This window comes from Mustelus asterias, chromosome 15 (genome assembly GCF_964213995.1).
Source record: "Mustelus asterias chromosome 15, sMusAst1.hap1.1, whole genome shotgun sequence".
NCBI lineage: Eukaryota > Metazoa > Chordata > Chondrichthyes > Carcharhiniformes > Triakidae > Mustelus > Mustelus asterias.
In genome coordinates, this window is record NC_135815.1 from 66,777,437 (window position 1) to 66,791,590 (window position 14,154).

The window sequence follows — 14,154 nt, forward strand, 5'->3', positions numbered from 1 at the left end:
CTCTGATGGTCCTCATCACTATCCGCAAATCCACCAACCTTTGTGTCATCCGCAAACTTACTAATCAATCCAGTTACATTTTCCTCCAAATCATTTATATATATTACAAACAGCAAAGGGCCCAGCACTGATTCCTGAGGAACATCACTTGCCACAGCCCTCCATTACATCAAATTGGGGGTGGGGGCCGATTGTCTAGACTGAAAAGGACTGCAAGAAATGACAGCAGGACAATAATCAAGTTGCAGAATGGACAAATAATTAGCAAAGATCATTAACAGATAAATTTGAGTTAGTATATTTTGGATTACTACTTGGAAGATGCAACTCCAGGTGGAAGTAGAGGAACAAAGGGATCTCAAGAATACAAAAGAACATTTTGCAATATTGGAGAAATTTTAGTGGTTATATTTGAAACTGATCTGCTATGGAGTAAATGATGTTAGCATTGTTTTAATGATTTTATAGCTATATCATATATTCCAAGATAAGATTCCTCGTGTTTGCGTGGGTTTCCTCCGGGTGCTCCGGTTTCCTCCCACAGTCCAAAGATGTGCTGGTTAGGTTGATTGGCCATGCTAAAATTGCCCCTTAGTGTTCTGAGATGCATAGGTTAGAGGGATTAACAGGTAAAATATGTAGGGATATGGGGGTAGGGCCTGGGTGGGATTGTGGTCGGTGCGGATTCGATGGGCCAAATGGCCTCTTTCTGCACTGTAGGGTTTCTATGATTCTGTAACATTACACAACTGAAGCAACATTCTGTGTTGAAAACTAGAGTGTAACTGAATCACCAAAGAAACATGCCAACGTGACATTTAAAAATTAGCTTCTGTTGGAGGGGTTTAGGATAACTTGGGATTAAAAGACTAATAGATTAAGATAAAACTAATTTAGAGAGTGAACATAGTGTGGAGAAAGTACAAAGTGCCTGGAGTTACAAAGGTACTGTTGCACAGAAACATAACCACTGTTAAAGAATTTATACATGTATTTTTGAATATTTTCGACACCTTTGCCAAATACACACTGCCCCAAGGCATGGTGGGATGTAGTCGAGTAAAAAGAACCACATTTCTTGAAAACAATACAGCCACTAAAGTGAAGTAGAAACAGACTCTTATCAGCATGGGTCTCAGATAGTTCCAGAGATCCCAGACAACCAAATGAATAGTGTGATACAAATTTTCCCAATAGATAAAAGGAACTTTTGAAAAGGAACTTTTAACTCTAATGGACTTGTGTATTCGAGGTTGCTATGAGACAGTGGGCAAGAACTTCTGGACTTTATTGTCCTATGTATTTTCATGTTGCCAGAGTGTAGAACGTTATTGGCCAAGGTAAATAATGCATTATAACATGATTAGATCATCCGGTCAGGATGGAGAGTGTAGGTGGACAAATTATTTCTGAAAAATGTATAATTGCAATACTGATATCCATGCAATTTAGAATACTTTTGGGCTGCCCCAAGACCATTCTCCCACAGTTGTGAACTAGATCTGGGCAAATAAAGTACGTCTTCAACCAGAATTACTGTCCATGAGTTCTTTGTATTTGCTGAGCTGTAATTAAAGAGAAATCCCTCACATGAAAGCCAGCATAATACATAGGTCTCTGAAAAACTCCTACAGCTTCCATGCAATAATGACAATTTATTAGAAGGTAAAGGAAACAATTGGATAGGAAAACCATGTGACTAGAGGGTAACTAATAATCTTGAAAAAAAAAAGGAGTCAGTTTTTTGTGACACAAGGTACAAGACTGGCAAACCATGGTAAGTCATTGCGGCCAGTGTCCTAGTGCATTACAGTTGTCATAGGATCAGCTAGAAGTGAAAATGAATCCTCGACTGTCCCTGTTTACTTCCCTTTGTAGTGACTGATCATCCTTTTGAGAGCATTTCCATTCAGATGATTATAATGCGATTTGATCAAAGTTAAGATCGTTTTATATTTTTTGCATGCTGTCCTGAACATTTCCTTGATGAAGTTGCATGCACAAGCAGATATTTGAATTTGGGAGGTATTTTGCAAGGTGAAGTATAATGACACCCAATTAATGAACACAAAAGAGGAAGATACTTGACGTCACCACCTTTGGAATAATGCATGCATTGCGCATTCTTTAAAGATGTTTATTTAACATCAGATTATATGAAGGATAGTTTATTATACAATTCATAGAAGCCTTTTAGAAAAATTGACTATTTTCATGCTTAAGGTCACAACACCAAGTGATGAAATGTTACATAACACAGGGTGCTACAATGAAGTTGTAAACATTACATTGAAAAAATGTTTTTGCTGTTTGTTAGAGGTTGAAGAATTAAAGCCGCTATTTGCTTGTTTTAACGAATTTGAATTTTGGTCATCGTTGTCACATTCTTGCATACCAGTATTGTGAAAGTAATTCAATGCATCAAAAAGATTAGCAAGGCCATGAAAAAACAAACTATGCGCTTTGTTAGAATTGAAAAGAAAGGATGTTATGTTACATCCGAATGGAACCTTGGTTATATCACACAGTAGTGCATGCAGCATCCCGAACAGGCGCTGGAGTGTGGCGACTAGGGGATTTTCACAATAACTTCATTGTAGTGTTAATGTAAGCCTACTTGTGACGCTAAACAAATAGGCTCTAGTTGCTAGATTATGAAAATATATTGGCATAGGTGATGGTGTAGAGAAGATTTACAGGGATGATACCAGAAATGCAGGGTATACATTTTAGGAAAGCGTTGATAGGCTGGGTGTCTTCTCTCAAGGAAAAAGAGAGGCCGAATGGTAACCCAACAGGTGTCTTTAAAATTGTGAAAGATTGACACACTAAGAAAGTGAGAGCTTATGGAGAACATTATAACTAGAGGCCACCAATATAAAGCTATCACTAAGAAATTTGGTAGGGAATTCGGTAGAAACATTAAGTTATAAGAACATGGAACTCGGTATCACAGGGAGTGGCTGAAACAAATCATAGAATCCTAGAGTGCAGAGGGAGGCCATTTGGCCCGAGTCTGCATAGAGCACAATCCCATCCAGGCCCCATCCCCACAACGCCATGCACTTACCCCAGCCAGTTCCCCTGACACCAAGGGGAAATTTAGCATGGCCAATCCACCTAACCCACACATTTTTGGAGAATGGGAGGAAATCCACGCAGACACGGGGAGAATGTGCAAACTCCACACAGACAGTGACCCAAGCGGAAATCGAACAACAGTTACGATGCAAAATTTAGAGAAAGGATGGGAGGTGGCTTGTGTGAAGCATGAGCACCAGCATGAATCTGTTGGGTCGAATGGGATGTTTTTGTGCGGCATACTGTGCATGTGTGCATAAGTGAGTACAACACCTGGTGACTCACGCATTTTCTCATCCCAAATACCCCATTCTTGTATAAATTATGTTTCATTGATTTCCTGTTCGAACCAGTTGGATCTAAGACTTTTCTACATAATGTATAAAATTTCAGTCAAAGTTTTCTACCCATATACGATGCATCAAATATGAGTTACATAATTTCCTTCATAGAATTAAGTTGCTGGTAAAACTTACAATGCTAGTCGGTCAAGTACAAAGCATACATTTTCACACTCAGCTGTGAGACAAGGCCGTGCTTTGGAATAATTCTGTATAGCCACAGTGTACACTTCCAACAAAGGCAAAGGATCATCAGAGATTTTCCACTTCCCAGCATACCGTACGAGTGTCTGTAATGAAAGGTTAAAATTTCAGTGATTTTAGGGCATTGTGATACAGAAGTTGTCAACATCAGCTGTTAATGTTCTGACAATTCAAACATGTCTTTCAACAGGTCTGATTTGCACAACAGATAGCATCAGAGAAATACAAAATGCATATCTCATTTTTGTTTTAAGAAAACACAATAAATGTCATAACTTCAAATTTGTAACCTACCAGGATGGTGGGAGCAGAGATGAAAGGAATTGGATGGGCACTGCAGGGCTACAGGAATAGAACAGGGGAGTGGGATTTACTGGATTGTTCTACAACATAGTCCCAATGGACCAAGTGACCTTCTTCCATGCTGCAATAACTTTACAACCTGGTTAGGTCATATTTGAAAGCATCATGCACAAATTTGGTGACCATGTTATAGAAAAGGCTATAGAGGTACTGGAAAAGGTGTAAAAAAATTCAAGAATATCTGATCTGAGGTGTTATACTCATCAGGAAAGATTGAACAAATTGGGGATTTAAGAAAAGACTAAGGGGTGATCTGATAAACATCAGAGATTATAAAAGGTAGAGAAAATGTTTCCACTTATGGGGTCACCAAAAAGATGCCATAAACATAAGTTAGTCACTAATAAATACAATGGGTGATTCAAGAGAAATTTCTTTATTCAAGAGTGGGGTAAGAATTTAAAGGCGGCACAATGGCAGAGTGATTAGCACTGCTGCCTCAGCGCCAGGGATGCAGGTTCAATTCCTGTCTTGGGCCACTGTGTGGAGTTTGCATGTTTTCCCCTTATCTGTGTGGGCTTCCTCCGGGTGCTCCTGTTTCTCCTCAGTCCAAAGATGTGCAGGTTAGGTTGATTGGCTATACAAAATTGCCCCTTAGTGTCCCAGATATATAGGTTAGGAGATTAGTGGGGCTGATATGTATGGTTATGAGGTATGCATGGGTAAGGCTCAATGGGCCAAATGGCCTCCTTCTGCACTGTAAGAATTCTATGATTCTATGAACATTGTCTAACTATTACTTGGAAACCGGAAATAAAAGCAGAAAATGATGGATAAACTCAGTAGGTCTGGCAGTATCTGTGGAGAGTGAAACTGAGTTAAAGTTTCGAGTTCATATGATCCTTCTACAGAACTGTTCCTTTTACTCCTTACTACTTATACACCAATAGAAGACTATCAGGATTTTCCTTTATTGTTGGCTGCTAGTCTTTTCTCAAAACTCTTCGCTTCTTCACCACCCTTCTGAACTTTGTATTTCTCGAGGTCCTCCATTGTCTTTTCCACCTGACACCCATCATAAGCACAGCTTTTCTTCCTTATCTTAATTTCTATCTCTTTTATCCAGGGAGCTCTGGATTTGTTTCTCTACCTTTTCCCTTTTAAGGATATAATATAATATATATAATATATTTGTTATTATGTTATATATGCCTTGACTATTCAGCTAGAAATGTCCCCCTCCCCCCACCTTTCATTCCAGTCTAACCAGCCCAGCTCTGTTCTTGCCCCATTAAAGTCACTGAATGAACATTTCCCTACAAAGATCTGTGTGACTTGTATAGACGAACAAAACCAATAAAACATTTCCTCCTTAGACAAGTTGAATGCAATAGCAGCAGAATCAGAGAACAAAAGTTCCAGCGGCTAATGTGCCTTCATCACAGTTTCTTTGCCTCTCATGCAGGGGCAACTTTCATCCTTTGTAACAGCCGTATCTTTCTGTCCAGGTCTGGAATGACTATTCATGGTGGGACTGACACTATCCAAGCAAGATTTTCTCAAATTACATTGGACACCCTGCCTAATCTCCCAATCCACGTAACTGAATGCCCCAGAAGCTTAACTGCCCAAATAATAACATTTCTTCAAAGTTATTAATGCCCTTCCCCCACCCCAGAAAAAAAATGTCCGCATGCATCAGAGACCACAGGTCACAATCAGTAAGGATAGGCAACGACACCACCTCCACAATTATTCTCAACACAACACACGGCTGTCCCCAGCCCCTTGCTATACAACTTATGAACGTGGCCAAATACCATTCCTGCTCCATTTTCAAGTTTACCGATGACACCACCGTAGTGGGTCGGATCTCAAACAATGACTAGATGGAGTACAGGAGAGAGAGAGAATCTGGTGAAATGGTGTGATGACAATAATCTCTCCCTCAATGTCAGTAAAATGAAGGAGATAGTCATCAACTTCAGGAAGCGTAGTGGAGGACATGCCCCCGTCTACATCAACGGTGTGAAGTGGAAATGGGGAGGTTGTGGCAGCAGATACGACAGTCAGTTTTAAGGGACGTTGGGACAAATACATGAATAGGATAGGAATAGAGGGACTCAGTCCCTGGAAGGGTTTTAGTTCAGTTGGGCAGCATGGTCGGCTGCAGGCTTGGAGGGCCGAAGGGCCTGTTCCCTGGTAAAGACAAGGCCAAAGAGCCAGATCTGGCTTCTGCTGGTATTGAAAGGGAAGAGTGATAAGGCAGAGATCATGGTACATGTTGTTACCAATGACACCAAACTAGCAGAAGTAGGCCATTCAGCATTCAGCCCTCGAGCCTGCTCCACCATTCATTTTGATCATGGCTGATCAGATTCAATATCCTGATCCCCCTCTTCCACCCATATCCCTTGATTCCTTTAGCTCCAAGAGCTATATAGGATTTCTTCTTGAAATCAGACAATGTTTTGGCCTCAACGGCATTCTGGGATAGTGAATTCCACACAATCACCACCCTGTGGATGAAGAAATTTCTCCTCACTTCAGTCCTAAAAGGTTTACCTCTTATCATCAAACTATGACCCCTAGTTCTGGACTCCCCTACCATCAGGAACAGTCTTTCTGAATCTATCCTGTCTAACCCGGTTATATTTTTATGTTTCTATGAGATCCCCCCTCACTCTTCTAAACTCCACTGAATAGAATCCTAACTGACTTGGTCTCTCCTCACACGATGTGGAGAGGCCGGCGTTGGACTGGGGTAAACACAGTAAGAAGTCTCAACATCAGGTTAAAGTCCAACAGGTTTATTTGGTAGCATAAGCCAGTAGCTTTTGGAGTGCTGCCCCTTCGTCAGGTGAGTGGGAGTTCTGTTCACAAACAGGGCATATAAAGACACAAACTCAATTTACAAAATAGAGTCTTTACAGGTAATCAAGTCTAATGGTTGGAATGTGAGTCTTTCTGTCATGTCTGTCTGTATACTCAAATCCTCTCGCTATGAAGGCCAACATAGCATTTGCCTTCTTTACTGCACGCTTACTTTCAGGGACCGATGCACAAGGACACCAAGGTCTTGCTGAATATCTGCTGAGGTGGACAGAGTGGTGAAGAAGGCATTCGGCATGCTTGGTTTTATCGGTCAGAACATTGAATACAGGAGTTGTGACGTCTTGTTGAAGTTGTACAAGACATTGGTAAGGCCACACTTGGAATAGTGTGCGCAATTCTGGTCACCCTATTATAGAAAAGGATATTATTAAACTAGAAAGAGTGCAGAAAAGATTTACTAGGATGCTACCAGGACTTGATGGATTGAGTTATAAGGAGAGGCTGAATAGACTGGGACTTTTCTCTCTGGAGCGTAGGAGGCTGAGGGGTGACTTTAGAGGTCTATTAAATAATGGGGGGGGGGGGGCATAGATCAGCGAGATAGTCAATATCTTTTCCCAAAGGTAGGGGAGTCTAAAACTAGAGGGCATAGGTTTAAGGTGAGATGAGAGAGATACAAAAGTGTCCAGAGGGGCAATTTTTTCACAGGGTGGTGAGTGTCTGGAACAAGCTGCCAAAGGTAGTAATAGAGGTGGGTACAATTTTATCTTTTAAAAAGCATTTAGATAGTTACATGGGTATGATGGGTATAGAGGGATATGGGCCAAATGCGGGCAATTGGGATTAGCTTAGGGGTTTAAAAAAAAGGGCGGCATGGACAAGTTAGGCCGAAGGGCCTCTTTTCATGCTGTAAACCTCTATCCACCTCCCTCAGTTTACATCTATTCAAGTAATAATCTGTCTCCCTATTATTGCTACCAAACTGGATAACCGCACATTTATCCACATTATACTGCATCTGGCATGCATATGCCCACACACACACAGCCTGTCCAGATCATGCTGAAGCATCTCTGCATCTTCCCCTCAGCTCACCCTCCCACCCAACTTTGTATCATCCGCAAATTAGGAGATAATACATTCAGTTCCCTCTTCTAAATCGTTAATATATAATATGAACAGTTGGGGTCCTAGCACAGATCCCTGCGGAACCCCACTGGTCACTGACTGCCAATCAGAAAAAGACCCATTTATGCCAACTCTTTGCTTCCTAACCAGCTTTCTATCCATCTTAAGACATTACCTGCAATCCCATATGCTTTAATTTTATATAGTCGTCTGTTATGTGAGACCTTGTCGAAAGCCTTCTGAAAGTCTAAATAAACCACATCCACTGGTTCTCCTCGGTCAACTCTACCAGTTACATCTTCAAAGAATTCCATTGCATTCGTCAAGCACAATTTCCCTTTTATAAATCCATGCTGACCTTTTTCCGACTGTACCACTGCCTTCCAAATGCTGAGTTATGAAATCTTTGATAATGGACTCTAGCAACTTCCCAGCATCGACGTTAGGCTCACTGGTCTATAGTTCCCTGTTTTCTCTACCCCTCTTTTTGAATAACAGGCTTATATTAGCTACCCTCCAATCTGTAGGAACCAGTCCAGAGTCCAAAGAATTTTGGAAAATAACCACCAATGGATCTACTATTTCCAGGGCTACTTTCTTAAGTACTCTGGGATGAAGATTATCAGGACCTGGAGATTTATCCACCTTCAATCCCAACAATTTCCCCAAAACCATTTCTCTACTAATGCTCATTTCCTTTCACACCTCACTTTCTCTCAGAGCTTCTGGTACATTGCTTCAGTCTTCACAAAAGACGACATGAATTTAACTCCTTGGCCATTTCTTTATTCCCCGTTATGAATTCTCCTGTTTGACTGTAAGGGACCTACATTCATTTTTGTCAATCTTTTTCTCTTTACATATCTATAGAAAGTTTTAGTCAGTTTTTGTGTTCTCCGCTAGCTTACTTTCATATTCTATTTTACTTCCTTAATCAGTCCCATGGTCCTCCTTTGCTGAAATTTTAAACTGCTGCCAATCCTCAGGTCTACTGCTTTTTCTCACCAATTTGTATGTTTCTTCCTCGAGTCTGATACTATCACTAATTTTGCTTGTAAGCCATGATTTGGCCACAATTCCCTTACCACTCTTGCACCAAATAGGAACAAACAATTTCTGGAGTTTGGCTATTCATTCTTTGAATACCTGTCCAGTGTCTTTCGTTTCAGTAATGTTTCCCAGTCCATCATGGCCAATTCATGCCTCATACCATTATAGTTACCTTTATTGAGATTGAGGACCTTGGTCTCAGAATCAACTACATCACAATCCACCTTGATATAGGTAGAAAGAGGGATAAGATCTTGCATCAAGAATTCAGGGAGTAGACTAAAAAGCAGGAGCTCTTGGGTTGTAATCTCTGGATACTCCAAGTGCCGTATGTTAGCGAGTACAAAAATGGGAGAATAGTGCAGGTGAATGTATGGCTTCAAATGCAAGAGGGATTCCTGGATCACTGGGACCATTCCTGGAGAAGATGGGACCAAGACGTGGGACAGGCAACATCTGAACCAGAGTGGGACTAACATCCTGGTGGGATGTTTTGCACATGCTGTTGGGAGGAGTTTAAACTAAATCGGCTGGGGGAGGGGACACAGTTAGCAGAAAAAGGACACAGCATCACACAACTAAACAATTAAGTGAGGGGGAGTGTAGCTGTATTACGTCTCAAGAGTGTAAAGCAAGGCTGGATGGCCTCTACTTTAATGCCAGGAGTATTGCAAGTAAAACAGATGAGTTAAGGGTGATGACTGATACATGGAATTGTGATATAGTAGCCACATGTAGTTGAGGGAGGGACTACAACAACAAAGAACAACAAAGAACAACACAGCACAGGAACAGGCCCTTCAGCCCTCGCCGCTCCCTGGTCCAAACTAGACCATTCTTTTGTATCCCTCCATTCCCACTCCGTTCATATGGCTGTCTAGATAAGTCTTAAAAGTTCCCAGTGTGTCCGCCTCCACCACCTTGCCTGGCAGCACATTCCAGGCCCCCACCACCCTGTGTAAAATATGTCCGTCTGATATCTGTGTTAAACCTCCCCCCCTTCACCTTGAACCTATGACCCCTCGTGAACGTCACCACTGACCTGGGGAAAAGCTTCCCACCGTTCACCCTATCTATGCCTTTCATAATTTTATACACCTCTATTAAGTCTCCCCTCATCCTCCGTCTTTCCAGGGAGAACAACCCCAGTTTACCCAATCTCTCCTCATAACTAAGCCCCTCCATACCAGGTAACATCCTGGTAAACCTCCTCTGTACTCTCTCCAAAGCCTCCACGTCCTTCTGGTAGTGTGGCGACCAGAACTGGACGCAGTATTCCAAATGCGGCTGAACCAACGTTCTATACATCTGCAACATCAGACCCCAACTTTTATACTCTGTGTCCCGTCCTATAAAGGCAAGCATGCCATATGCCTTCTTCACCACCTTCTCCACCTGTGACGTCACTTAAGGATCTGTGGACTTGCACACCCAGGTCCCTCTGCGTATTTACACCCTTTATGGTTCTGCCATTTATCGTATAGCTCCTCCCTACATTATTTCTACCAAAATGCATCACTTCGCATTTATCAGGATTGAACTCCATCTGCCATTTCTTTGCCCAAATTTCCAGCCTATCTATATCCTTCTGTAGCTTCTGACAATGCTCCTCACTATCTGCAAGTCCTGCCAATTTTGTGTCGTCCGCAAACTTACTGATCACCCCAGTTACACCTTCTTCCAGATCATTTATATAAATCACAAACAGCAGAGGTCCCAATACAGAGCCCTGCGGAACACCACTAGTCACAGGCCTCCAGCCGGAAAAAGACCCTTCCACTACCACCCTCTGTCTTCTGTGACCAAGCCAGTTCTCCACCCATCTAGCCACCTCCCCCTTTATCCCATGAGATCCAACCTTTTTCACCAGCCTACCATGAGGGACTTTGTCAAACGCTTTACTAAAGTCCATATAGACGACATCCACGGCCCTTCCCTCGTCAACCATTTTGGTCACTTCTTCAAAAAACCCCACCAGGTTAGTGAGGCATGACCTCCCTCTCACAAAACCATGCTGACTATCGTTAATGAGTTTATTCCTTTCTAAATGCGCATACATCCTATCTCTAAGAATCTTCTCCAACAACTTCCCCACCACGGACGTCAAGCTCACCGGCCTATAATTACCCGGGTTATCCTTCCTACCCTTCTTAAATAACGGGACCACATTAGCTATCCTCCAATCCTCTGGGACCTCACCTGCGTCCAGTGACGAGACAAAGATTTGCGTCAGAGGCCCAGCGATTTCATCTCTCGTCTCCCTGAGCAGCCTTGGATAGATTCCATCAGGCCCTGGGGATTTATCAGTCTTTAATTTCTCTAACAAACCTAACACTTCCTCCTTTGTAATGGAGATTTTCTCCAACGGTTCAACACTCCCCTCCGAGACACTCCCAGTCAACACATCCCTCTCCTTTGTGAATACCGACGCAAAGTATTCATTTAGGATCTCCCCTACTTCTGAGGGCTCCAAGCATAATTCCCCACTTTTGTCCCCGAGAGGTCCGATTTTTTCCCTGACAACCCTTTTGTTCCTAACGTATGAATAAAATGCCTTGGGATTCTCCTTAATCCTGTCTGCCAAGCACATTTCGTGACCCCTTTTTGCTCTTCTAATTCCCCATTTGAGTTCCTTCCTACTTTCTTTGTACTCCTCCAGAGCTCCCTCCGTTTTTAGCTGCCTGGACCTACCATACGCCTCTCTTTTCTTTTTGACCAGTCCCTCAATTTCCCTGGTTATCCACGGTTCTCGAATCCTACCCTTCCTATCCTTCTTTTTAACAGGCACATGCCTGTCCTGTAGCCCTAACAACTGTTCCTTAAAAGACTCCCACATTCCAGGTGTGGATTTACCCTCAAACAGCCTCTCCCAATCAAGAGCTGCCAATTTCTGCCTAATCCCACTAAAGTTAGCCTTCCCCCAATCCAACACCTTACCCTTGGAACACCACTCATCCTTTTCCATCACTATCCTAAAGCTAACAGAATTGTGGTCACTATTTGCCACATGTTCCCCTACCGAAACTTTGAAGACCTGACCGGACTCATTCCCCAGTACCAGGTCCCGTATAGCCCCCTCTCTAGTCGGGCTATCTACATATTGTTCCAAAGAACCCTCCTGTACGCATTTTACAAATTCCTTCCCATTCAGAGCCCCTGCTCTCAGCGATTTCCAGTCTATACCAGGGAAATTGAAGTCTCCCACTACAACAACCCTATTTTTCCTGCACCTATCCAGTATCTCCTGACATATCCGTTCTTCCACTTCCCTTGGGCTGTTGGGGGGCCTGTAGTACACCCCCAACATAGTGACTGCGCCCTTCCTGTTTCTAAGCTCCACCCAGAGTGACTAGATATAGAATTGTGGAAAAAAATGATAATGTGGTAATTATTGTAGGCAATTTCAACTTTCCCAACATTAATTGGTATAAACAGTGTTGAGGGCCTGAAGTAGATTTCGTGAAACGAGTACAGGAGAACTTTTTAGGTAGGTAGAGGGCCCAACAAGGGAAGGAGCTGTGCTGGACCTAATTTTGGGGAATGAAGTCAGACAGGTGATTGAGGTGGTGGTGGGGAAATGTTTTAGTGATAGCAATCATAACATGGTACAATTTATTCATAGAAACCCTACAGCACAGAAAGAGGCCATTCGGCCCATCAAGTCTGCACCGACCACACCCCTACATATTTTACCCATTATTCCCTTTAACCTACGCATCTCAGGACACTAAGGGAAATTTTAGCATGGTCAATCAACCTAACCTGCACATTGTTGGACTACTAAGACAATGAAATAGACAAATTGCAAAATAGGTTTTGGATGGGGGGGGGGGGGGGGGGGAAGAGAGTGGAATTTAATAAAATAAGGCAGGCGATTGGCTACTAGTGGGGAAATCTACAGGAAAGCTGGAGGGGGGGGGGGGGGGGGGTGCATTCAGAAAGGAAATGGAGAGGGTACAAGCCCTGCATGTTCCCTCTAGGCAGATAGGAAGGAGTAACAAGCCCAGAGAACCATGGATGACCAGAGATATTCAGGATACAATGAGAAGGAAAAAAAAAAGGTTTTTAGCAGGTACAAGGGCAGCAATAGAGGCATGATTGGAGTACAGAAAGTGCAGGGTGAAGCACAAGAAAGCAATTAGGAAAACAAAGAGGGGCTATAAGAAAGTTCTGGCTGATAGGGAAGATCCCAAGATATTCTATATTTCTAAGTATGTCAATGGGAAGAAATAAAGATATTCTGCAAGTATGTCAATGGGAGGAGGATAACCAGGGAAAGAGTAGGACCCATTAAGGACGAAGTGAGCAATCTCAGAACAGCTAATGTGTTTCTGCTATTTAAGAAGCGTTGATGTAGGGATAAGTCAGGGATCTACTGACCAGCGAATCCCATGTCAATAGGAGGGAATTCATTGGAGAAAATTCTGAAGGAGAGCATCCATCTCCACTTGGAGAGGCAAGACTTGATTAGGGATAGTCAGCATGGCTTCATCAGAGGGAGGTCATGTCTAACAAATTTGATTGAATTTGTGACCAGGTGTGCAGATGAGGGTAGTGCAGTTCATGTTCTTTATATGGATTTCATCAAAGCCTTTTGACAAGGTCCCACATGGGAGATTTATTAAAAAGGCAAATGCATATATGATACAGGGTAATTTGATGAAGTGGATTCAAAATTGGCTCAGTTTTGGGTTTCAGACGGTGAAGGCAGAGGGCTGTTTTAGTGACTGGAAGTCAGTGTCCAGTGGGATTTGTGCTGGGTCCCCTATTAATTGTCATGTGTAGAAACAACATAGATCACAATGTGGGGCTGAGATTACTAAGTTTGCAGATGACAAAGATTGACCAGGTAGTTAACAGCAAGGTTGAGTGTGTTAGGCTACAAGATACAGACGTCAAATGGACCGATAAATGGCAGATGGAATTTAACCCTGAAAAGCGAGGTGATGCACTTTGGAATTAGTAATTTGACAAAGAAGCAGTCAATGAACAGTACGACACTCAGAAGTTCTGAGGAACAAAAGGGACCTTGGCGTGTTTGTCCATTGATCTATGAAAACAGAATGTTAGTTAGGCGATGAAAAAGATGTACCAGACACTTGCCTTTATCAATCAAGGAATAGATTACAAAAGCAGGGAAGTCATGTTGGAGTGGTGACAGTCTGGAATGCATTGCTTGGCAGGGTGGTAGAGGCAAGTTGCCTCACATCCT

At 42.5% G+C, this 14,154-nt stretch overlaps 1 protein-coding gene across 2 annotated transcripts in view; it reads right to left on the minus strand.

Moving 5' to 3' along the window:
- Positions 1 to 14,154, minus strand: part of znf292b (zinc finger protein 292b) — a 252,138-nt gene that overhangs the window by 166,161 nt on the left and 71,823 nt on the right. For both annotated transcript variants that reach the window (XM_078230034.1, XM_078230035.1), the window contains exon 2: positions 3,558 to 3,712. In XM_078230034.1, the coding sequence (XP_078086160.1) occupies positions 3,558 to 3,712 (155 nt within the window). The remainder of the gene's footprint in view (positions 1 to 3,557; positions 3,713 to 14,154) is intronic.